Source organism: Thalassophryne amazonica, chromosome 20 (assembly GCF_902500255.1).
Source record: "Thalassophryne amazonica chromosome 20, fThaAma1.1, whole genome shotgun sequence".
Classification (NCBI taxonomy): Eukaryota; Metazoa; Chordata; class Actinopteri; order Batrachoidiformes; family Batrachoididae; genus Thalassophryne; species Thalassophryne amazonica.
The window spans coordinates 52,865,253-52,892,268 of record NC_047122.1 but is presented as its reverse complement, the minus strand read 5'-3'; the positions used below and the strand labels follow the sequence as shown (position 1 = coordinate 52,892,268).

Sequence of the window (27,016 nt, the reverse complement as noted above, 5' to 3'; positions counted from 1 at the left end):
AAATGTCCCAGTTCTTGCATGGCCGGCATACTCACCGGACATGTCACCCATTGAGCATGTTTGGGATGCTCTCGACCGGCGTATACGACAGCGTGTACCAGTTCCTGCCAATATCCAGCAACTTCGCACAGCCATTGAAGAGGAGTGGACCAACATTCCACAGGCCACAATTGACAACCTGATCAACTCTATGCGAAGGAGATGTGTTGCACTGCATGAGGCAAATGGTGGTCACACCAGATACTGACTGGTATCTCCCCCCCGTAACACAGAACTGCACCTTTTGGAGTGGCCTTTTATTGTGGGCAGTCTAAGGCACACCTGTGCACTAATCATGGTGTCTAATCAGCATCTTGGTATGGCACACCTGTGAGGTGGGATGGATTATCTATCTTATATTGGGACTGGTTTGTGAACAATATTTGAGGGAAATGGTGATATTGTGTATGTGGAAAACATTTTAGATCTTTGAGTTCATCTCATACAAAACAGGAGCAAAACCAAAAGTGTTGCGTTTATATTTTTGTTGAGTATATATATATATATCGTATATATATATACAAAAATCATGACAATGATTCCTAACACTTAATTATCAAACCCTTAGAACAAAGAAATGTATTTGAGGATGATGTTTTCCAGTTCAAACATGAGCTTTGCACCATCTTCTACGCTGTTGTGTGCTGGAGCAGCAGGCTGAAGGCAGTCGACACGAACAGACTCAACAAGCTCATCAGGACAGCTGGCTCTGTCCTGAGGTTTGAGCTGGAAACTGTGGTGGAGGTGACAGAGAGGAGGATGCTAAGGAAGCTGCTCAGCATTTGGGACAACACCTCCCACCCACTGCATGCCACACTCACATACTGTCAGAGCACCTGCAGTCACAGACTGAGACCACCGAGATGCACCACAGAATGCCTAATGAGGTCCTTCCTACCTGTGACAGTCAGACTCTATAATTCCTCCCCCATTCAGCAGGGTGAATACATAATGAACATTTTTTTCAGTTATTCAGAGTCATGAGCAATATTGTCAAACATCTTGTGCAAATGTCTTCCAGTCATTTTTGCATAAATTGTTGTTCCTATTGTAAGAAAAAAAAAACAAAAACAAAAAAAACAACAAAAAACATTGTTCACCATTTACTATTTCTGTTCTCTGGCAAAATAATTCCCTTTGGGATAAATAAAGTTGATTTTATCTTAAACATATCAACAACAATTGGCAGCTGACACCACAATTATGGTGTCACATTGCTCAGTATATGCATAAAATAGACTTCTCTTCTATTTTGGCCCCACCTAGTTAGCAGCATAGCAACCACTTGTCTTTTGTTGCTGCAAAACACCCACTCTGACTGAAAATGTATGGCAGCTGGTCGCTTTGCCTCTGTCTCTTGTTGCTAAAATAACTACGGGGTGATGGGGCAGTTCCAGCCACTGGACAGCATTGTAAACAATGCTATCACAGCACCCTCTGTTGGACAAAACACATAAGGACACCATTGTCAGGAACCAAAGTGTTTTTCTGCATAGTTTATTAAGTAAAATAAGTTTTCATATAACGGCGAAAGTGATATGTTTGCGAAAGACTCATATGAGATGATGTTATCGGACAACCAACACATTGGCCAAGCTCTAATTTTTCCTTTTTCTTTTTTTTCCTGAATTAGCAGTTAGGAATGTACCTGTTTATACAGTAACTGTTCATTTTCTCTGGCATAACAGAAGAGAATATCTGTCAACTTGGTCCTCACATCCTCATCTTGGAAGTAGCGGATCTCAGGGAACCTTGAACAAATATTTGTGAAATTTAAAAAAATTAGAAGGTGGGGTTTACCTCATGGACATGAGACATGATAGGTGTTAAATCAAACCAGCAAATAAACTACTGTTACTGACGTTCGCAACACATCTTGCTTGATCATTCCTTTCAACTCTTTATCCTGGAAGAACTTGTTCCACAGGCTCTGTACAGACAGAGAAAGGGCAACACAAAGCCCAGTGAAACTGATTCACAATCTACGGGTTGTACAACAATTAACAACAGGGACAAATACCTCAGTAAGTTAACAAATAAACCAAATAGTCACAAATTGTATGTAAATATGAAATGACTGATTAAAAGACAAATACAACACAAGCAGAAAGATAACCGATCAGCGTTTTGTGCACTCACCCCCTCATCCTGGGACAGTGGGTTGTTGACCATCAGGTCCTGCTGGCCTGCAGCCTTTCTTGGGTTGGTGATGTGCTATAATTTACATTGTATCAATCAATAAATTGAAGCACCTTTGCAATTTAAACTTACAGTTGAATGACAAGCAACTAGTTCAGCTTCACTTCAAATGTCGGTAGCTGTCAAAACAATGTACGGACTTCTTTCCTCAAATTTTTGACAATAGTAATAATTATGCAAGACCATCATATGTGCAGAAAGGCCAAGTGGTCGTTGCACTTGTGTAAAAAACATAAGGTTCCCGGTTCAGGACGACCATCTATTCTGCGTGCATGCATGGACCTGAAGAGGATCTGCTTCCACACCTAAACCTTATAGGTTATCCTTCAAACCAAACCCTACCCCGTTGTCAAGTATACAAAATACTGGTCAACAGGTTTTTGAGTAATTCCAGTGATATCAACCCAACAAAATTCCTGGATTTGTCCCTGGATCCAGATCCAAGCACCATATTTAATCAATAAATGGATTTGTCTATGGTCCATCAAAGTAAAAATCACACATGAACGCTAAAGTTTGTAACTACAGTGTTGTCAGAGGGCACTCACCATCTCTTTGATCTTTTCATACCGGGTTCGGAACTCCTTCGCCTTGTTGATCCACTGACTTCTATCTTCTGGAAGAACTTCAACATATAACTAAATAAATACACAAGCGCAGTCCGCAAATCAGACAAAATGTTCCTCTCACATATGACTACATAAACAAGCCTCACCAAAAGAGCTACAAGCTGCCAGGACAATAAAGTTTTCTGAGGATGGGAAAAATTGCCCAAGCCAGTATAATCAAACTCAATCAGACTGTTTGAGCGGTTACCTTCCAGCACACGCTGCGAAAGCGGCTGCTCCTCAGCTGGCCGTTGATGCCCGCCTGCCGGATTCTGGCCAGGTAATTACTGTTTAGGAACAAGTCGTCCCATTCTTTCCTGCGTGGAATCAGGGAGGTGGACTATGAAATTTATGAGCGCCTCAAGCCAACGTGGGCACAGTATTCTTTCTAATGTGTAGTGAAGTAGTAAATCAAGAGGGTACAGCAGTGAGTTACGACTCACACACGAAAACACTCTAAATCCACAAACCTGTATGAGACAAAAGTAGACTGAGGCTGTGACTGAGTGCCGTTATCGAGAGATCCTCCTGTAAAAAGACAGTGAGACAATGAGCCATAAGAGGGCGGTGTAAACAATCTGTGCTGGAGATTTAAATAGGAAGTGTTAATAAAAACACACAGCTTGGGATACAAGACCACAAATAAACAAATACAGTTTAAAGCAACTGGTCCACTTATAACTACCACATGACTCATCCTTCTATTTACAGGCTGCATTTTGCAAAATACGCAAGAGACCGGAGAATCGTGACAGACATTAAGTAAAACTCTATATTCCTTATTATCTTTATTGTTTGTAATATAGTCTAATTTTGCCTGCAGGTGAACATGCACTGCAGTCAGAGAGCTGTCTATCAGAATTACTTGTAGGAGTAGACTACTCCACAGGGACAATCAGCATGAATATTCATCAGTTCTGCAACATGCCAGTCCTCCTCCTCTTTGTGTCACATGCACACAAACGTACGACACACAAACATCCTCAGCCTGTGGGCAAACCCAGCCATGTTTATGATGCGTTCTTGACAGTTTCCCCAACTTACTTTCATGACTGCTTTCCCTTTCAATCTCTTCAGCGTGTCCACGCTGTCCGTCTACATCATGTCTGCCGGTCACGGCTCCCTGTTCTGGCGTTCAAAACACTAACAGTCCTATTTTCAGGCCATCAGGGCCACAAAGATTCTACAGATGTTTGCTGGTGCGCTTGCTAGTTCACACTGATGCCACAGTACTCGCCACAAATGGTCTGACTTAACTGGAATACAGAGGTGGATACAGTTCAGGGAATATGTTAACAGCTAATTAGTAAGGCTAACTTTTTCGTAAGTGGATTAACATTTCAGATAACTCTGAAAAATGTTAATTAACCAGTTAGCTTACACTAAATTTAGTTGCTTTCATTTTAAGTCAGCTAACATTTTTTAAATTAATTTTAACAGTCAAAAATGATTATAAACTAAAATCCTAGTTTGTTCCTGTTGGAACTTAAACGCTAATCTGATATGTGAAACTGACACATTGCACGAAGCTAACACGCACCACCTCGAGGAGATGGAGGAGCAGGAGGTCAAGCTAGAGTAAATGCATAAATTAGGCTATTAAATTTTTTTTCCATGTGTCCTTTTATTTATTTGATGTTAACCATTGATCTAAAGTGATGGCTGGATGTCTTTGGTACTTGGTCTCTTCAGAACATCCTTGGGTACCTCTGGAATGACTTTATGTCAAATGAGCAGACACTATGGAAATTCAGATGAGAAGTATCATTTGCATTGTGAAGGAGTGTCAGTTTCAACATTCTGGCCATGTGACGTGTTCCTTTGTGCAAGATCCTGCATGCAGGTGCCTCAGTGTTGAAGAACACCAAGAGGACACCCATGCTTCACCTGGCTGTAACAGATAGACGGTTACTTTCAAGAGGTAAAGATGGGCCAGTTGTCTACCTGGGTAGTTGCCATCCAGGAACCAAGACGGTTCTATGGTGCAGTGGATGCGGAGACATCAATGTATGCTGCCAGACGTTACTTTAGCGGCTTATCTGTTTCTTGCTTGACTGAAGGTTTGCTATAATCCCCATTCTCGTGAATTTTTTAAACCATTTTTTAAAATGTCCCTAAAGTATTTCATTAAATAGTTTACTTACATTTTTAACTGTGATCTGCAATTGTTCTGACACCATATATGTGTAAAATGATCTAGAAAACAGCATGTAGGGAGCTGTCAAAGGAAGCAGACATACGGGTACGATTCTTGTTGAAGCTGTGGAGTGGGTCAAAGCTCGTCTCCTGCTGCTCGTCTGTCTGGAGAGGGTGGCAAGTCTCAAAGTTGGTGTGCTGCATGACCGCAACCTATGAAACCTGAGGCGAATACTGCAAGGGAGAGAGATTCAAAACCACAGGTTTTTTACGGCAAAATAACAACAACAACAACAACCTGGACATCATGTGACTTCTGCCCATTGCATCAATAAATGTACATCCTCGTGGTAGAGCAGCACAAAGGAGGATGATCTTTAAAGGAACACAAGAAATTTTAGCTGTAGCTTGCTGAAGGCACATGGGAGACTGGAGGCTATGATCAGTTTCAAACTTCTTGAGAGTTGTCATGAATGCCTTGGTGGCTTCCCTCAATAATCACCTTCTTACATGGACACACAAAATTACCTACTATACACACACATCTAACTCGCTGAATGCCGATGCCGGTGATCGTTACTATCCAGGACAGTTCCGTGCTGTAGTGAATGTAGCGACTCACATCACTGGGCTAAATATCAAGACTGGGACCACTGTATTTCTTAATGACTAACACAAATTAAGTCCAAATCAAAAGCACAAGAGGGCACAAACTTCTTTTTTTTTACAGCAATGTAGATCATCACGATAGGGTCAAAAGAGTTCCTTCTAATTCTTGACTGACAGAGACACAGAAGAACTTCCACCAGAGAGCACACTGACAGGTGGGGCTTACTGGTTGGAGCTGCAACTAATGATTATTTTCATAATCAATTAATTGATAGATTTTTTTTTTGATTAGTGATTAGCTGTTAGGTCCATAACATCCCCCACCCCACCCCAAAAAAGAAAGAAAAAGCAAAAGGAAATGGGAGTTAGGCAGCTAATAAAATAAACCAGAAAATATTCACATTTAAGAAGCTGAAATCAAAGAATTTGGATTTTTTTTTTTTTTTATAAAATAAAATTACAAAATGATTAATCGTTTATCAAAAGTCAATTATTCAATTAATTGTTGCAGGTCAACTTACTGTCACGGCCTCGTGATTCTCCACCACCAAGCCTCCAAATGAAAAAAGTTGTGTCTGTAAAAATACAGAGTAAAACGAAAGTTGACACTTTGAGCTTAAGAGGAAATAAGAGCACGGCTTAAAAGAAAGAATGAATGATGTGATACAAAAGACGGCACGTGAATTGCAAATGAGGAAAGAACAAGGCTATAAACAGCAGAAATACAAACATCCAGTGGGTTACCATGGCTTCAGGCCATCTCACATCCACACACACACAAAATTCTGTCACACAGTTCGGGCAAATCCTACAACCTGGCTGTCATTTTACATGTGGAACCCTTTATATCACAATACAACATACTATCTGAACTGAAATTCTTTAAAAATAAAGCCCTACTTTGACACTCGTGTCCATCCTGTCTGATCACAGGCGGGATGCTAAAGGTTTTACATTTAACACTCTAAACACATTTCTGCCTGAAATAAAACAGCGACACTGATTACACTCTGAATAATTGCTTAAATTAACCAGCCTGCCTGGTGTCCTGCCATACTCACTGTGACATATTCAACAAAACCAGCTATGCTAATTAGGCCATTACATAGGGAAATTAATGCAATAATTAAATTTTTTGACATCGAATGACTGGTCTTCACATTAACTGTGCATCTAAAACCAACAGTTTCTAAAATACGTTTTATATCCACATCATCGACTCAGCAGGAGGAACACGGTGTGCAAATATGATGCTTCAGTTTTGGGCGATATGTTCGCAAGCATGTAAACACAACAATGTGTAATGATTATTAATTTGCTTTATGACAGGGAAAATGAATAAGCAACATTATGAGGGAATGAAAACAAAATGTATAAAAGGTGAACTGAGTGTACTAGCCTAGTACATACACTCAGTTCCCTTTTTATCATAGTAATAGTCATAGTAATAGCAGTTTTATCATAGTAACAGTGCATCTAGGCATGGAGACCAGAATGGCGACAGCAATCTGATATCTGACCCCAATGACCTTGACCTTTGCCAAAACAAACCCCTTAAGGGCAATTCAGGGTCAACCTACATGCACACAGCAAGTTTGGTGCAGACTGGCACACATCAGGAGTACTGGAACAAGCAAGCAAGCATTTCTCAAAATGCAGTATGATAAGGGCTAGTCATAAGTTCTTTACAGACCCCGAGGTTCATTGGGCCGGTACTTTACCCCAGAGTCTACAGCTTCAGCTTCCCCTTGATGAGACCCCAGGCCATGGTAGGTTACTTCCCCAGCTGAAGCTGACACCCGTTTACAGCTGAGTGGACTGGGACAATGCAGATAAACTGTTTTGTCCAAGGATACAAACACGTAGATTCATCAGGAATTGAATGTGCACTCCTCCCACCCAAAAGACCTAACCCAAGACCAAAAGACCTAAAACAGATCACCCAATACATGATCTGTATTAGGGCTGCATTAAAAATTAAATATCAATTATTATCATGAAGTCTTACAAAACAAATGTTACTCCGTCAATTACCAAATTTTAATAAATACTATCAATCCCTGAGAATACATTCAACAAATGAAAGGAGAAAAAAAAAGAGAATGCTAATGCATGCACTACAGGGGCAAACGTTTATAATCACTACACCAAAATCTGGATATGAAGGTAAAACCCGAGCCAACGAGACATGCAGCCAACCAATCACACCTGACAGAAGTTTAACTTTCTGTGTTTGCAATCTAAGTTAAAGTTTGCCTCCGCTCTTTATCCGTCTTGGGATTATTCCACGTTTCTGAATATGATTAGCCTAATACATGCCTACAGAACAATACGCTTACACACAGCATTATACATTCACCCACACTTTATTAATTGTGAAAATAACAGAACAAAGGCGTCTCATAAACCTATTAGCCATATGAACGGAGTGCCGCTCGATAAATCAGCTACACATGCTGTCAAAATAGAATAATTTTATATGAATAATGGATGTGCCTGCTTTCTTAGGAAATATCTGTTCTGTTCAAATGCTGTTTGTGAAGGAGAGAATCGGTGTACAAGTCTAACTTATCCATGTCAATAATAAAACCCAGGTATTACATTTTATTCAAAATTAAACTTTGTAAGCTTGAAATAAAATTTGAAAAATAATAAACCCAGTGCTCTTTAATGTGCTTCACACTTAATTTATTAATTTGCAGGGAATTTTCAATTGCCCTTTGGGCCTAAACAAACTTAATGAGGGTCACTTTTAGCTCACAGGCTCAAAACTGGGTAGCACTGGGATTTTTTTTATTTTTTGTGGATTTGTGACTGTGTATAAAATGGTTAATTTCTCAGAGTTGGTACGTTTCTATGCATAAACAATCTCTCACAGACTCCATTCACTGCATACCTCTGGCGACCATATTTTCGTTTGTGGATAAATTCATACATAACACTTTCGTCAGCTGTGATTGAAAAGTTTTGAGCCTGACCCAGAAAAAAAAAGCAGGGTGTGGTTCTCCATCTTTAAAAAAAAAAAAAAAAAAAAAAAAAAAAAAATCAACAATGTGTGACATTTTGACTCACTGGGTGAAATGTTGAGAAATGTTGGTTTCTCAGAATCCAAACAATAGAGAAGCACACCCTACTTTTTCTGGGTCAGGCTCAAAACTTCTCAATCGCCCCTTGTATGACTGGTGCCATCGGAGTTTTAGAATACAACAGCTGTGAAGCAACGGGAAAGCAATGGTTTACTTATCTATTCTATTTCAATTTATTTTCATTTATATAGCGCCAAATCACAACAAAGTTGCCTCAAGGCGCTTCACACAAGTAAGGTCTAACCTTACCAACCCTAGAGCAAGCACACAGGCAACAGTGGTAAGGAAATATCTGATATTATTATCTTTGTATTATCTGATATTAGCAAACGTCTGTGCAGAACCATGTCTCACTGACAACCACACCTGTTCCTAATCCATCATCAATCCCCAGCATCCACCATCCAACCAGCAGGTGGTAGGCATGGGAATGATCTGCTGTGACAAATTATATCAAATTTTAATGGGTGTGTCCTCATTATATGCTCTTTTAATTTGGCAGGTTACAAGCTGACAGCATTTATTGTCTTTGACTTATTAAAGGTATCTGCATTTTACAAGGTACTTTGAAAAAGCCTCAGAAAAATACAGTTTAAAGACGATTTAAGATACTGAAATTCATCTAATACTTTGCCCCTTCATAACAAAATAAATAAACAACTAACTCTAAGGCTCAACGAAGCTATTATTTATGCTAGGGCACATCTATGCTTGTCTATGTGAGCCTGTGCATGTGTGTAGTGAAAGATGAAGCATGTAGTCGAAGTCTTGATGCCTAACCGTGCTGCCTGAAGCAAGTTAGTTTTTCTGCTGCTTTCATTACTTCTTCCCAGAAATGGAATGTGAAATGGCATCCTAACTTTACTACATAGTAATCAACGCAAATTAGCTCCTGCATAATTTAATCCATAGCACCTGGAGACACGTCAATAATTCAAAACGCGGTTCTTTCATGAAATAATCACACCAATACATAATGAAATGCATAAATAAATCAACAAATAACACAGAGTCCATCTGTTCTGAGGTAGAAGATCCGTTCCTCCGGTCCCACCAGCAACAATCCATGAACCTTAAGCCAAACTGTACACATTGCATTATTCTGTTAATGCTTCTTAACCACTTGTTCATTTTGTGATATTCCCTTATTTCAAAGGAGCACAAACCAAACAGAATACAAGTCAGACAGGCTAGCCCAGAGCTGCTTCATTCAATTTACAAATGGACATTTTGGCTTTTGTGTTCCTTTACTGTAAGACACAACCAGCCTGAATAAGTTTGAGGCCAAAAATCTGACTTCAATCCTTTGTTTTTCCCCCCAATCGCCCAAAGTCGAGCAGCTTTGCACTCTCTAATGTCATAAATAATGAGAATATTTCAGAACCGCAGAGCAGCTGAAAAGCACGAGGATGTCTGGTTTTGTAATACAACTGGGGATGTACAAAGCCAACTTTTATTTCTTATTACGACACTTACAGTCTAGTCCAGATTTTAGTCTATAAAGTGGACTAATCATGTGGTGTGAATTATAAAAATCTACACTCCTCTCTTAGAAGAGACTGGGATTTTCTTGGTACAAGAAGACATCCAGTTCCTCTTGTAATTATGAAAATCTCCTTTCAGAAACGTAAGATTACAGCCAACAACACAAAGAAGGATTAATAAAAATGCTTAGAAATAAATCTATTCTATATAATAATTTAAAAATACATGAACTTTTTTCTATTTGTAATTATTTTCTTTCCTTTCACACACACACACAAACACATATATGAATAAAAAAGTGCAAACTATCATTAAAAATGTATTAAGTAACTCAATTATTTATCCAAATTAATCAATTAATAACAGATGTATTTCATCATTTGCAAATCCCTTTTATGTTTGACCTATTTAATCTTCTTGCTTGTCCTATTTATGATTGGTTTAATGTGATTTTTGGACAAGCAAATACTAAATAATGCTATATTTTTCATTTTCAGTACCAGATCCTCATGTATGTACAGAAAGAGAACATCCACATGTTCATTTTGACAAAAAGGTCAGGTCAGGGAGCCTGTGATGGTGCTGCACATCACCTCACTACAGAACTGCCTTGGGTAAAAGGATGGCCACCTCTTGAAAATAGCCAGCTGTCTGCTGCTGCAAAACATGAAACATGGTGTCTCCTTGGCCTTCTCCAGCTGACGCACCTGTGTGCTGGATCATACCCAGAGAAACACACCACATGGCCAAAACACCACAGCTGATGCTTACTCACAATGCAAGTCATACTCGTCACCTGTGCCTCCCTAAGTAGGCATTCATTCGACACAAAATCAGTGAAGAAGTACCCAAGATACTATGAAGACACCTAGTACCAAAGATGTCTAACTGTCACCTTAAGTTGGTGATTAGAGTCCAAGTCTCACAACCACACAATAAGACAGGACACACCTGGACCATAAAGACTTGGATCTTTGTTCTTCTGCAAACGTATCAGCATTATAGCACCTCTGTCCAGCGACCTCATGACAACATAACCTCTCCCCAGCCATCTCCTGATCTCAAAGGCTGAGGACCAAGAGACATGACTCATGGTTTCACTGCATACTGACACATTTCTGTATGCGGTGAAAGTACAGTGTGACGTGCCAAGTCCAGGAAGTCACCGATATCCAGGTCAGTTGCAAACTCAGACACTTTCTATTCCTCACTTAGCTTCTGAATTGTTGCAATCAGGATGTCCACCCCACAAAGATCACAGTATCGTCCACGGAAGTCAAGGTCAGTAAACCTGACTGGTGCTGGTTTCCACAACTGTACTGAACACTCAGTCTATCCAAGCATTTAACAGTGCTGGAGCCAGAACTCACAAACTGTCAAACATCAGAATTAACCAGTCGGCAAAAAAGTCTGCATGTCTGCCACCACTCTGCACAGCACTCACAGTATCTGTGTGTAGACTGGTTATGATGTCCAGCAACAATGTGAGGATCCCACAAATCCTCAGGACGTCCCACAGCGCATTCCAGCCAAACAAATCAAATGCTTAAAACAAACAAACAAACAAAAAACAACATAGGCTGTAAAGAAGCACTGCTGGGCTGTTTTACAATCAGGGTACATAAGTGGATTTTAAAGATAAAGTTTGGTTTAATGACAAGGTGGAAATGACCTACAAAGTTTAGTTTGCTATACATGGATAACTTCTATTGGTCTATCAGCGGCAATGGTCATTTGGTTTGATAACCCCATTTGTTTACCAACAGACCTCCAAATGCATCAGTTTTTAACCAAAATATCTGTCATTCTCATGATGTCTAATTTTGACGGGCTGTCAGAACTATTATTTATTTAGTAGGTAACCACTAAATGGACTAATTTCCTTTGATATTGTATAACAATCTAACTCGAGGGATCACTGCTCAGTGGGGAAACAATTTGAAACAGGCATTCAAAAATAAAATGTGCTGTCTGTTAAAAAATGTCTTCTCCGGGAATACTGTGCATTTCAAACCCAAGCATCCATGTTATGTGAATGACATTTTTTGTTTGAAAGAGGTAATCACTATCTGTGATGCCCCAAAAGGATGTGTACCTTCGCTCAATTGTCTTTAATATTGGGGTGTAACTCTCCACCTGTCAAAAACTGTCCTCTCCAGAAATGCTTATAGTCCATCACTATTTGAGAATGCAGAAACACAACAGCAGTTGTATACTCTGAGTACATACTTACCATCAACTGCTTTTACTAGATAGTATATATGGGTAGACTGCACTAATCTTAGTCTGTATAATTTCACAATTATCTTAGTCAAAAAAGTCCTCTCTGGAAAGGTTGTACTTGTTATTTTCAATCTTGTAATAAATATATATATGCAAACATCTGACAGGTCTGAAACTTTAGCTATTTAAGTACCCCAGTCAGCAGTTAGATATGGATGAGTAACTTCACCAAAGTAACCACTTTGATTTTTTTGGTGCCCATGACACATACTTGTGTACCTTGACTGTGAAACAGCACTGCTGCGGATGCCGTTAATGGTTGGCATCTTGAGTGTGAAACCAGAATGTTCTGATCCCTGAGCTGCAGGTAACTGGAAACTGAATCCTGTTGGGATTAATCTTTGCAAGCATTTTTCCAGCACTTTTTTTAAGGTGTGTATTTTATTTGTTAGTGCAGCTGTTTGCAGTACATACATTTTTCAATACATGTTTCAATGCCCAGTTCAGGTTCTGTCTTTCAATTCCAATTTTTATTTTCAGTTGCCGACGTTAGCTGTCAATGTCACTGATGTGGGTCCATAAGACTTGCTCCAATGTCACAAAAAACATATACTGTGGTTACACTGAATCACCAAGAAATAATCTGCATGATTCGGTGTCAAACATAAAAGTTACAGCTGTTGGATTCTTTGAGCACCTATTTTAGTTTCTGTTAATAATTCGTAGGGCAGGGATGAAAGGGACCATTGCTTTCAGCTACAGTTAAAGCAGCAGAATGTGATTTAGTCAATCTGCAGCTAAACTTACCCACATGGCTTGACTCCATCACATACTTGAGCACAGGAGCATTCAATCACATAAACCACAAGAAGCTGAGAACTTGCATAACCTTTGCACATACTGTGCACTTGCTGGGTATTACTGATTTGATTACTGAATACATTGAAATGTAAATGTCTTAAACACCATAGTGTTTTCTTGTAAATGTGTTTTATGTTTCATCTTCACAAAAAAGTATTTGGATAATAAATTCAATTAAAGCTTAAGCAACTGATAAAGCAAAAAGACAAGTTTGCTCCAGCCATTCAAATTTTGGGACTATTTAATTTATTGACGTCATCTGAAATAATAATTTTGAATGGGTGGTTATTGAAATCTGTATCTGTATTCTGGAATACTGGCTGAATAAAATATACATTTTGAACATGGGTTCTAAAAGAATTGTGATAAACATTTTTTCAACCATTTCTGGCATTTAAAAAAAACAAATGGCTAATCTCAAAAACTTTAGAATTTTCTTCACAGAACTTGTGCCCTTCGATAGCTGTCATGGTAGTGGTGTGTACTAGAACAGTGAAATCCGGGACTACGTGACGTCTGTGACAAGGATGATGGGTTTGATCAAATGTCAAGTGAAGCAACTCAAGACTGTTCTTGATAAGAATCATGACAATCAGGAATGTCTACTCTGTGAAATGGCCACTCTAGGAGGTACCGACAATTATTTTACAGAGTAGAAGACAACAGTTCCGGGTGGGAAAACAGCCCTATAACAAGTCAGCACAGACAGCATAGGAGAAAAAAGTAAGTTCATGCCTTTGATCATCAATCAGCATGAGAAATCAAAATGACCTGGACCTAAAACTCATTGATCTTCATCAGAACTTGATCAAAAATGCATTTTATCACTGTGAAAAACAACATGCCCAATGTGAACTAAAAATATCTTGTGCAAGATACAATAGTGGGACTAGGATTTGTCCACTGCATGGTGGCACCCATGTCAAAACCTGAGGAGGCTGACGCAGGTATGCACAGGACCTACAGAAAAATGACAAAAAGGAAAAACTTTACGCTTGAGAAGATCCTCTGGCTCCATTGAGCCCTGTTCTCATGTTCATGGCTATGCACCCTTGACATTCATGGATAAACTGGGATGTAAAAATCAATTGAGCAGGAATCTGATGTGTAGTCTAGTGTCCCATTTGATGAAAACGTGTTGGTCTAGCGTGAAGCACAACGATGGAACGCGCCTTGCAACAAGCAATGTGTGGAAAAATAACAGCGGCACAATCGTAGACACTGCGGACGTCATCTTTAACCTATGATAAAATGTTCCCATCCTAATGAGAGCGGTTTGTCCGAGGATAACAACAGGGCATAAAACGCTCTCCAGCACATCATCAAAACACTAAATGAACTTTTACATCAGTTACAAACGAACCTATTTTGGTGCGCGAATATTTTCAAGTGAATAAGAATGACTCGTATCCACTCATTTACATCTCATTCATTGCAATCACTTGGCTTTTTATGTGGCTCAAACAATAATTTGAATCACTTTTATTATGAAAATGAGAGCAACTTGAACTTTTAACCCCTGTCCAACCTGAAACGTACCTTAATCATCATTTTTGCTGCTTCATCCCATATAACATTCAGTCACAGATCACACAAATAATACTTTTCAATATGAGTGGAGCATTTTTAAATGTTGGCCCCCTTCAATGACCCCCTACCTGGTTCTAGTTCTCACCCTAGACTGCAGAGTTTCACACAAAACTATCTCCTGACAAGATTAAGATGCGCAAACACAGCGAACAAGTCCAAATCTCCACACTGACCTGAGGCAGGGTGGTCCAATATCAACACTGGACAGCAACCAGGCAGAGCTATGACAGGAGTTAGCACAAGAAGAACCAGCAGCACTCGTCAGTTTTTCCAAAACTGAGCACAAAGTGTGTCTGCGGTGCAATGTGAATGCTGACACTACTGAGAAGGTAAGACTGCTGAAGCAGCTCAGCTAAACCCACTAAAAACATGCTCTTGTTGTTGTTTTTATTCCGCAGTGTGACGGACGCAGGTGTTAGCTTGCCTGCTAGCAAGTTGGATCCGAGCCTGCGCGCGGGCCTGTGGTTACTTCCGTCATACCGCTGCTGCAAAGTTACCCTTGTAGAGAAACACCATTTAACAAAGATGTTACGAACGAAGGCTAGGGACAGAAAAAAGCCCGCAGCGGTCTCTCCCTGGCTGTTTTTAAGGGCTCGTGTCGGACTGTCGACGTTTGTAAACAGCGGCGGGTCAGGCGGATGTAGTGAGGAACCAGCTGACCGGTCACGTGATCGCAGAGCTGGTGCGCGTGCCGCTGCAGTACTGCAGCTCAGTTCATCATCGTTCTTCAAAATAACGTTAGAATCCTGGACGGTTTCACAGTTATCGTTGGTGTCTAGAGAGGACAGCAACAAAAATATTTTTTGATGTTTTTATCTGTGCTTTCATCTGGAAATTTGTATGTTTATCAGGGGCGGATCTAGTTTCAGGTGGGGTGGGGGGTTTGGGGGTGACTAGTCCCTTACCAGGGGTGTCCAAAAAAAAAAAAATAATTTTTTTTTTGCCTTTTTTCTGTATTCTAAGGCAGTGTTGTAAGCTTAATACCAACTCTGTAGTTAGTTATCATTTTTAATACACTTTTTTAAAAACACTGGAAATATTTGGCATTCCTGACTCCGCTTTAGCATTCAACCCTGTTGAAAAGTACATTATTGCTTTTACATCTTTAATTGCTCGGCGTTCCTTATTGTTATATTGGAAATCTGATAAATGTCCCCCAATTTCCTTGTGGCTTAAAGACATGATGCGTTTTCTGAAACTCAAAAAAATTAAATACACTTTATGAGGATGTACACAAAGGTTTTATAATAAGTGGCAATGTTTTATTTCTTATTTCTCAAATTTGGAGGTTTTGCATGAGTGACTGTGCCTGTCACTGGTTTCACATTAATTGAGTATATGTGTGCATATATCCAACATGGTTTTATGTTGACTTTGAGGAGCTGAGATGGGGGTATTTTGCCTTTTTTTTATTGGTTTATTTCTGTTACAAAACAAACAAACTTTGTATTGTATTCACTTTTATTTTTTTTATTGTGTCAGTATAATATTGTTATATGGTTCTTATTAAAATGTATATAAATGGGTTCATTTGTGGATAAAAAAGCATATAAGTGTATTCTTGCAATTTGTTTGTTTGGTTTTAATAAAAATATTTAAAAAATGAGGACGTAACCAATTTGCACTGCACTAACAAATTCTGCATGCAGCAGTGTTCATCAGCCAGCCTTTGTTTATACAAGTCCTTTCTTACCTTTTAACATTTTTAACAATTTATTCCCCTTTAAAGTCATTCTTCAAGCAAAGATGCTGAATGAATTTCGTAGTGTGAAAAGTGCCTCAGAGAACGTTAACACGTTTTAATTTTTGGTGATGTCAAATAAAAATAAATAAATAATTCTTACTCTTCATATTATAAATGAGTTGCAACTTTTAAACTTACAGTCAAAAAAATAATATCTCTACAACATGGCGTAAATAAAAGTGTCAAAGCCAAAACAATTGCATGCATAAGTATGTGTCCTCTTTAATATAATACAACCAAATCATCAGTTTTGCAACCAGTTTTCTTTAGACAAGTTGATGGATGGATACAGGAGTATTTACATCACTAAAGAAGGATTTTCTTAAAAAGAAGAAAACGTGACGTTTCAGCTGCAGTTTGCCGGAAGACGCATGAGAGACTTAAGGTGAGATTTTCTTTGTTTTCATGCATGAAAATCCTTCTATTTTCCTTCTCTTATAACTGGTGATGCAACGGACTATAGCGGCACAATCACAGTTTCTCCAATCAGCGCCAAAGAAGCCTATAACTAATTCAGATCTATCAGGGTGTCTTGGTGGCTTCCCTCGCTATTCTCCATCTTGCACAATCCCTCAGTTTCTGAGACAGAATTACTATACAGTACCACAGTTTGTATTTATTAATGATTGATAATGAAGTCCTTGGCATATTCAGTGACTTGTAAATGTTTATGTATCCATCCCTTGCCTTATTTAAAGAATACTGGCTGCAAAAGTGATGTTTTAGTTGTGTTATAAGGGGCACATACTTATGCATACCATTGTTTTACTTAGTGACATGTCACATAAATTTTTCATTATGAGTTTAATATGCATTATTCATTTATTTATTTATTTATTTTTAAAAAGCCTGAATTTGATTCTTAAAAAAAAAGTCTAGCTTCTTGAATGCGCAAGAACTCCAGAATTGTTCAGTAAGTGTTCCATCCAGTAATTCAATTTCACAATTTTTACTTATCCTAAAATCTTACATTCTGCTCATGATTCAATGGTTTCATTTCTTTTCTTATTAATTAAAGTGATGGAGAGTGAAATTTCACTGGAAACTCAACCATCAGTACAATAACTTGTAAAACTAACGAACTGAGGATGTTAAAAATTAGGTTAAGCAACATTATTGATTGTTTGTAGTTACAGTTCTTAGAACAGAGCTTCATCATTTTCATCAATTTAATCCGAGTGTATATTTTACCGGTGTGAAATTAAACTTATTGATTAGTAGTTATGGGATATGATTAATGTGTTTCAAGGTTTTAACACAAGTATATTCGTTTTTGAGAAATGTACCAAAATGTCACCCCTCCACCCCCACCAATTATGCTATGTCAAAGAAAAAACAAAAAACAAAAACATTATCTACATTCAGATCCCGGTTAATGAGAACGCATAATTACCTCCGCCAACGAAGTCGCCCCTGTTTGTTTGTTTGCTTGTCTGTTTGTGAACAGCCTGTAATTCACAAGTTTTCATATATCGTTATGACAGTTTCCCTGAAGATTCAAATCTTGGTAGGTAAGAATTAATTCAATTTTCAAGGTCACAGGTCAAAGTCAGGAAAAATCTTGGAAAATTGGAAAAATCCCAATCTTTAACATTGAACAAATTTTCAAAAATTCATAACTCTGTCAAAAAATATCAGATTTTTTTCATATTTGACAGCGTTATGTAGGATGGTATCCTTTATTGACTGACAAAGTTTAATCCAGATCTGATCCAGATTACAGATTTTGTGACCATTTAAATTTAACATTGAAAACCCCTTTTGATGTATATTTTACATTATATCTTAATCAAAAGTGCTCCAATCACTCTCATATTTCAAAGTGAGGTGCAGACTGGCTCTGACTATCACCTGACAAAGTTTGATCCGGATCTAATCTGGATTGTGGATTTTGTGGACATTTGAATTTAATATTGAAAAGCCCATTTGGTGTACATTTTGCATTATAACTCAATCAAAAGTGCCTCAGTCACTCTAATTTTTCTGTTATGGAACTAGTAAGTCCCTTCAGCAGCTCCCTTGTTTGAACGTGGGGTCGCCACAGCATATCCGAGGTGGATTTGCATGTTGAATTGGCACAAGTTTTACGCCAGATGCCCTTCCTGGCACAACTCCACATTACATGGAGGAATGTGGCAGGGGTGGAGTTTGAACCGGAAACCTTCCACACTGAAACCAAGTGCACTAACCACTTGGGCACCACCCCTTCTGTTATGGATTTACCTACACCACCAAAGTTGGATGGAAGTTCTAATTTTATGCCTGTTTGTCTTCCAGTTATCAGTCAGAAATCAAGTGCCAAAAAGCAATGACAAATTGTGCATAGCAGAGATAACCAATGTTCTGTGACAATTACCTGAAAAAGAATTCAGAAACCAAAAAAGTTGAAAATAAAACCGACAACACCACCACAACAACAAACTCCCCCAACATTTCTCAACATTGCACCTAGTGAGTCAAAACTTCACACATTCTTGAGAAATGTTGCTTTCTCAGAATGCAAAAGATGGAGAACTGCGCCCTACTTTTTTTTGGGTCAGGCTCAAAACTTGTCAGTCGCTCCTCACATCTGTTTGACTCACATGTCATCAGTGAACATTTATCTATACTTGGATTATGGTTCGGGTTTCTCCATGCATCACTAAATGAAGCGATGGGACTACGCAACTAGTTACTTATTGAAGTTTGGTCAAAACAATGGTTTTGCCACAAAATGTGATGAATTGGGAGGGAGAATGTGTTTTATGGTGATGTCAATGCCTTTCCTGGAGAACAAAGGTCTAAGTCTTTAGGATCTTGGTGCTTCCTGTCTTAAATTTCAAATTTCAAATTTATTAATTTATATAGCGCCAATTCACGATGAAATCGTCTCAAGGCGCTTCACACAACATAAAAAAACAATTAAAAATGTAAAACACAATAAAAAGACGACCATAAAAGAAAGACAACCATAAAAGAATACAAGAATAAAAACACATCATAACACTAATGATAAAACAGGGAAAACAAATGAGTCTTTAACGTGACTTAAAAGTCTCCACAGTATCCGACTGCTAAATGTGTGCCGGGAGATCGTTCCACAGAGCTGGGGCACGGTAGGAGAAATCTCTGTGACCGGCAGACTTTTTATGCACCCTGAGAACGCAAGGCCCGAGCTGGTACATAGGGCCTTACCAGGTCAGCCAGATAGGGAGGTGCAAGTCCATGAATAGTTTTATAAACTAATAACAGTACTTTAAAATCCGATCTTGCAGGAACAGGAAGCCAGTGCAGGGATGCCAAAACAGGTGTAATGTGGTTAAACTTTCTGCTTTGTGTCAAAAGTCTGGCAGCAGCGTTTTGAACCAGTTGAAGACCCCTAATCCTGGACTGCGGTAAACCAGAAAATAGAGCATTACAGTAGTCCAATCTAGAAGAGACAAATGCATGAATCAAAGTCTCAGCATCAGCCATAGACAGGATGGGACAAATCTTCGCTATATTTCGCAAATTGAAGAAAGCAGTCCTTGTAATGTCTCTAATGTGGAGCTCAAAGGGCAACGTAGGATTAAAAATTACTCCAAGGTTCCTCACTTTATCTGTATGATGTATAACACACAAACCTAAGCTAAGTGCTAGCTGATCAAATTGATGCCGATACCTCGCTGGACCAAGAACCATAACTTCAGTCTTATCAGAATTTAAAAGTAGGAAGTTACTAGACATCCAACTTCTTACTGATGCAAGGCAATCTTCCAAAGATTTTATGTGAGTGAGATTACCAGCAGTTATTGGCATGTACAACTGAGTGTCATCAGCATAGCAATGAAAGGGAATCCCAAAGCACTGCAGTATATTCCCAAGGGGTGCTACATAAAGGGAAAAAAGCAGGGGGCCTAAAACAGATCCCCGAGGAACAGCAAACTTCATGTCGCTACGATCAGAGGAGGTGCCATTACACAATACACAGTAAGAACGACTGTATGATTGTGAGACTTTGACTCTGACCAGTGACCTCAGGTGGCAACCGGATGTCTTTGGTAGACGGTGTCTATGGAGGATGCTTGGGTACTGCAGGAATGACTTTTTGTCAAACGAGTGGTTACATAGGGAGCTTCAGATGAGGAGCATTGTACCTGAGGACCCCAGTGACTGCAGAAGGCAAATGACTGAGGTAGACAGGTGGTCACTTTCGAGAGTTGGGGATGGACTGGTTGTCTACCATCTACACCCGAGGTGGTGACCCAAAGTTGGTGGATGTGGTCACTCACAGAAACAACGGATGCTCCTATATATCTGACCTGACCTCTTCATAAGACTGATCATTCCAACAAGCTTCACAGAGATGAACCAAAAACCTTTTGAGTAATCCTGTTAAAAGTTATTCCGAGATCCGTAACCTCTTTGGCACAAACACATCACAAATAACAAAGAACTGCGATGGGTCTCTGAAACACCAAGGTTAATTAAAACAGTTTTATGGAGACTTAATTACAGCAGATCTTTGTGTCAGAGAAGTCAAATTCATCTCTTGAGTGCTTTTCAACAAACAGCTTCATAAGTGTTTGCAGACAAAAGAAGACAGAAGAACAAACTAAATCAGAGCCGCGTCATGAAAAAAACGAAGAATTCACTTGAAGGAAAATGCAGGTGGAGGCATTAAATAGCATTAATGAGACTGTGTGTGTGTGTCGGGTGGGGAACACACAGCGGTCATAATCATCATCAACATTCCCATCATCATTGCAGACATGCCATTTCAACAGCATCATTATCATTATTATTAGAGCTAATATTACTGATGATGAGGCTTTCATGGCCTCTTGTTGGCCTCTCAAAGGTATCGTCATGGAAACAGATGATAAGGAAAAAAAGAGCATCGCTTTATTTAATTATTCTCTGTAGATGTTCCGTCCAAATGGGCTTTGAATGTTGCACCGTCTGAGTGTAGGAGCAGCAGCCGGTCCAGAGCAGAGACAGATGAGACACAGGGGTAGATGAATAAAACTCAATAATAAAAAAAGAAGAAGATCAAACCACTAGCAGCACTGATTATCATGTGTTTGCAGTGAAACAGACCCACTGGCACCAAATGCTGGAAACCACTACAGAAGAACGTTGTTGGCTGTGAACAATGATGCCAATTCAAAAGTAAATCATCAGCATCACTACTTACACAATAACACTAATACAGCTCAACCCTGAAATATTAATTTAATCTTTAATGTATTTTTTTAACAGCAGGCCTCTGCTTGTCTTAAAATAGTAGTCTGACAAATGAGCTTCATCTTCTTTTTATTACTTCGTCTTTCCACACGTCTGCAGTGATAAATCTTGCTGATCTTCTCTAAATCCAATTCTGTACATTGCTGCACATCATAACTAAGTAGTCTCAAAGTGCAAATATTATCTGGTGGCATAACGCCGCTGGTTTCATTACATGAAAAGACGAAAACAACCATCTGTTTATCTGTCCGGCGCAAACGGCACATTGCCCTTCGGACTTTCGCGTCCTTACGCTTCCCCCTCAGATTCGATCACATAAGGATTTTAAAGGTGTCATATTGTGCAAAATCTTGGGTTTTTATCTGCAGTTAAATATAGGTGAGATTTTATGTTTAAGAGCCTCAAAGTACCAGAATTCTGTCTGTAAGCAGAAACTGTCTTGCTATAAGCAAATATTTAGTCCTAAAGAAGTGCTTTTAAGGCTAGTGTAACCAAGTAGCTTGAGTCAAAGTTAACTGGACTGGTTTAGTCAAACAGAAAAGCTTCATCGATTTTAGCTGGAGTAGTGAGAAACTCAAATATTTATCCTCTGTGGGGTTAGCGATTTCAGAAGAAGAAGAGAAGCGAAAATAACACTGGTCAACAACAACAGCAACAAAAAAAGTCAATTTTTTCTTGCATGGACTTTGAGAACTGATTTACAGTAATTTTGGGGATAGATTTCCTCTATCACATCATGTTTTTTTTTTGTTTTGTTTGTTTTTTTTGCAATCTGGATGTTCCGTATTGATGAACTACGCAAAAGTTGCACATTCACTCATGAGCAGTGTTGCCACAGTTACTTTGAAAAGTTACTTTTTTACTTACTTCATCAGCAGCTTTATGCAGTTACTTTATTAGCAGCTGCTGACAACTTGTAACCAATAAGGTAACTAGTAATCTAACTTGGTTACACTTAAGATTGAGTAATCAGCAAAGTAACTAATCAGCAAAGTAACTAATAGTTACATTTCTGAATACTCAGTTTTAAAAATAACCATGTTAGATCACTAGTTACTTTATTAGTTACATTCATCTGCTTATGAAGTAACTGTATAAAGTAACTGTAACAAGTAACTTTTCAAAGTAACTGTGGCAACACTGCTCACATTTTTGACACCACTAACCATGCACAAAAGCAGCTTCAAAAGCATAGTTTTTAAACCAGGTTCGTGAAATTAACTCTAAAAAATGAACCATTGTCTCAAAGAGAAAAAGTGATGTAACAATTTGCATAGATTTTTTTTGAAAGTTATTTCAACTTAACTAGAGAAGTCTTGTGTCATTAACTCAGTTGAAAGTTGAAATAACGACAACAACAAAAAATCTATGCAAATTGTTATATCCATTTTTCTTGTTGAGATAACAGTTCCTTTTTTAGAGTGTGTGAACAAGAGCCGTAATATCATTTATGGCAGTGAAGAGATGTGAGAGACTGCAGTTCTTGCTTCAATACTTGAGATATATGTACATATCAATATGTGTACATATCTCAAAAACGTGATATGATTGGTAAAAATGAAAACCAGATTCGGATGCAGCGCCTCCAAATGACCCAAAATCGATTGAAAACACTGCAATAAAAATCGTGATGACCAGTGTAATCTTTGAGTTTTTTTTAATCAGTGTAAAAGTGCCATCTCAGCCATCCTTTCCTGTTTACAGGTTTTTCACTTTGGCAAAGATTTCCTCCTTGACACGTCTTCTTGACCAACCATCTTCTCTGTCTACCATGTGAACGTTGTGAACATGAACATATTTTAGAAAGGGAAGATCGCACTGTTTTCACTCAACAAACTGATGCATTGGATGAACTCAATTCAGTTATGAGCAGGATTTCCTTCTAATAAATATACGTATGTAGCCCCAACTAGCTGGGGCTATATACTCGTATATTTATTAGATGGAAATCCTGAACATAATTGAACTGACTTCAAGCAATTAGCCATTTTTTGAGTGTTCCATCCCGTGCTGTTGCACAGCGTAAGATGTGTTTGCAGGAAGAATGGGACAAAATAACACCTGAAGTACTTCATCGTTCAGAATGCTCAGCACCAAAATGTCTTAACTGTTGTGAGAAGGAATGGCAACATTACAAAGTGCACTCAAAAAATGATTCAAATAAAACACATCCATGCAAGGTAATGTAATTTAATTGAGTTGGGACTACATATATTTATTAGATGGAATCCAATCCAATGAGTCAGTTTTTGAGTGTATCACACAAACAAATGTCTCATTGGATGAACTCAATTCAATTATGGGCAGGATTTCATATAATAAATACATGTAGTCCCAACTAAATTAAACTCAATTATCTTGCATGGGTGCGCTTTATTTGAGTTGGGGCAACATATATTTATTAGATGGAAATTCTCCTCATAATTGAATTGAGTTCATCCAATGCATCAGTTTATTGACTGTGGTAAATGCTTTAGTGTCCCATCTTTTTTTATTTTTGTAATGTGTTGGAGGCCTTAAATGCAGTAATGGATGTCTATTAACAAATAAAATGACATTGACCACACAAAACATGAAATATGTTTGGTTCATACTGTCTGCACTGAAATAAAAGTCAGTGTCAATATAAGGGCACTGTCCCACTGGCATTTAAGAGGATTTGCGTATGGATTGCATACAAAATTGGCTTATATTCTCTTAACATCCACAATATGCGTGAAACATGCTTGTATGAGTTGGCTGACACCCGCACATGTCTGCAATTATTTGCAGAGGCACGTTTTTCCATTACCAGGATTTTTGAGCTGCACAAAAGTTTGGCTGCGGATGATATCCGCCTTACATACTCCATACATACACAATACATACTCAATCTATGTGGTGTATATTTGCCATCATCTGCTGATATCTGCAACTGACAGGGATTTGCGGCTTGGCAGCGGACTGGGACAGTGTGTATAACAGATATTTTGCGTGCCCATCATGTCCACATCACGGACTAAAATAAGTTGTAGCGACTGCATACAGACTGGCCACGAATAAAGCGTTTTTATTACGTCTGGCTTTGCATCTGATTTGCGGCGGATGCAAATCAGATGTGCTGTGTTCACAGCTGGACGCTGTTCTTTGTTCTACCGGCTGCCACGCGCTCTGTGCTGGATGCTGCTTATATAAAATAATTATTTCGTGGCGGACTAATCATTTTATTCTGCAAATTGGCTGTTGAAAACGGCTCTAATCACCTCCTGAATCACAGAGGAAGCTGCTTTGAGTGCGCGCGCACGAATGGCTAACAAGCTGCAGAAACCATTTTGAGCCGTCTAAAAAGGTAATTTGACTTGTTTACATTGTCAAGGCTTGATAAAACAGTCGCATGTTTTTTCCTTCTTGTGTGCAGCTGTTACAGTATTTATTCCTATGTTTATAACAGATTTAACTTCTTGTTATAATCGTTCAGACGAGCTGCGCTCTGATGTGATCCGCTGACGTCACCACTCGCCCTGTTCACTGCTTGTTTACTACAATCAACTTGTCCAAGTCCAGCAATTGCTCCAGAGGCTGTATTGTTGGTGTGAATAGTGATGCTGAAAGGAGCGAGTGCGCTTCTTTTATGACCGCAATGCAGATGCTGTGCACACGCAAAACACGTGCGTGATGCATTCATAATACACCCGTAATACTGCCGTGATAATCGCAATGCGTCGGATCAGTTTCCTCATTACATGCGCTATACAATCGTGATTGTTCATCATATATTCCCTATACATTATTAATATATCCATAATTCATACTGGGACATTTGTCATTTTTAGCCATTTTTGTTGCGGACGACAACAAATGCCAGTAATTTGTGTACTCAATTCATGCGCAATTAATGCTCTCCCCAGGACAGGGCCCTAAGGATCACTGCATTATTTTCTGGAAAATAGCAGTTACTCCAGACTGAAGCAATGGAATCATACAACTGAGATAAAGGCATTTTTTCTCTCATTTAATTAAACATTTCATACACATACTGTATGTGCTTCATATTTCCAGTCTGCAGTCTCTCACAAAGACACGTGCATTAATCATCGTGCACTTAGTCCCATAGATAACACTCAGTGAAACATAAAATGTGAATGATCAGGTGTCAAAGCAGACTTTTAGAAAACCTTTTAGAATCCAGCTTTGTTTGCTATCATGATGATAAATTCGTACAATACTATACCCACAACTCACAAGATGTGTAAACAATATTTTTTTTAAGGAAAAGGTTTACAGTATAATGCACACATAGACATACCGTGTATAAACAAATATGTGATCAGCATTTTTTTTTTTTTTTTGCCATAGCTAAACTTTTCCATAAAGAAATTTTAAAAGAAGAATCAAATGGTTTGTAGTACAGATATTTTAGCTCTAGTTATGTTGATCAGTTTGGTATTTTACCAATTTAACAAGTAATTATGAAACCTGTGATAAGATTCTTTCTAATTACATCCGACAGGACGTAATAAAATCATCTGCGTTTATTTATTTATTAATTTGTCTGTCTGTTAGCAGGACTACGTCAAAACTACTGCATGGATTTTGATGGCATTTTCACCATGGATACATATTAGGCCATGGATGACTCCATTAAATATTGGAGGTGATCCGGATCCAGATCCAGGATCAACATTTCACTTTATATAGGCTTTGAAGGATTACGTCAAAACTACTTCATGGATTCTCACCAAATTTTCACCCCAGATCGATATTAGGGCATGGAAGACTTCACTGAATTTTGGAGGTGATCTGGATCCAGATTGGCAGATGTCAGAAATCTCAGATTGCTTTTGTTCTTTACTGAATTCAGATATCAACATTTCAAAGGTATTTTTTTTACTCACAAAGCTCATACAATCCTATCAGAAAAAAATTCTTTCAGCAACTAAATGTTTTTTGGAGAACACACATTTAACAGAAACAAGATACCTGATACAGTGTGACGTACAGCAGTCTGTAACACTGAGATGCACAGTTCATGATCTAAACTCACAGTACATGACGTAACAAAAACTAAAGAGTAAATAAAAATAATCACACTGAGATCGGAGAAAATATGATTGGCAGCGCCACTTTCTGCAAGGCATTTCTGGCATGAACATTTCTTGAAATTCTGATGCTCAACCAACTGCAATATAACAGCGTGATCAGAAGTTTACATACATTCAGACATGAATTAGGCGGTAATTGGGCCTTGCCTG

General features: G+C 38.6%; 1 protein-coding gene across 3 annotated transcripts in view; it reads right to left on the bottom strand.

Annotated features, from left to right (window-relative positions):
- tbc1d5 (TBC1 domain family, member 5) overlaps window positions 1-15,474 on the bottom strand; it is a 30,627-nt gene extending 15,153 nt beyond the window's left edge. For 2 of the 3 annotated variants that reach the window (XM_034160605.1, XM_034160607.1), the window contains exons 1-9: window positions 15,261-15,474; window positions 6,113-6,166; window positions 5,087-5,216; window positions 3,317-3,374; window positions 3,055-3,163; window positions 2,787-2,876; window positions 2,179-2,253; window positions 1,902-1,969; window positions 1,688-1,790 (exon numbers count right to left, since the gene is read on the bottom strand). In XM_034160605.1, coding sequence (XP_034016496.1) covers window positions 1,688-1,790; window positions 1,902-1,969; window positions 2,179-2,253; window positions 2,787-2,876; window positions 3,055-3,163; window positions 3,317-3,374; window positions 5,087-5,186 — 603 coding nt within the window. In that variant the 5' untranslated portion in view covers window positions 5,187-5,216; window positions 6,113-6,166; window positions 15,261-15,474. Of the gene's footprint in view, window positions 1-1,687; window positions 1,791-1,901; window positions 1,970-2,178; window positions 2,254-2,786; window positions 2,877-3,054; window positions 3,164-3,316; window positions 3,375-5,086; window positions 5,217-6,112; window positions 6,167-15,260 lie in introns of those variants that run through there. The other variant, XM_034160606.1, reaches the window with a different exon arrangement.
- Between the last annotated feature and the right edge of the window lie 11,542 nt (window positions 15,475-27,016).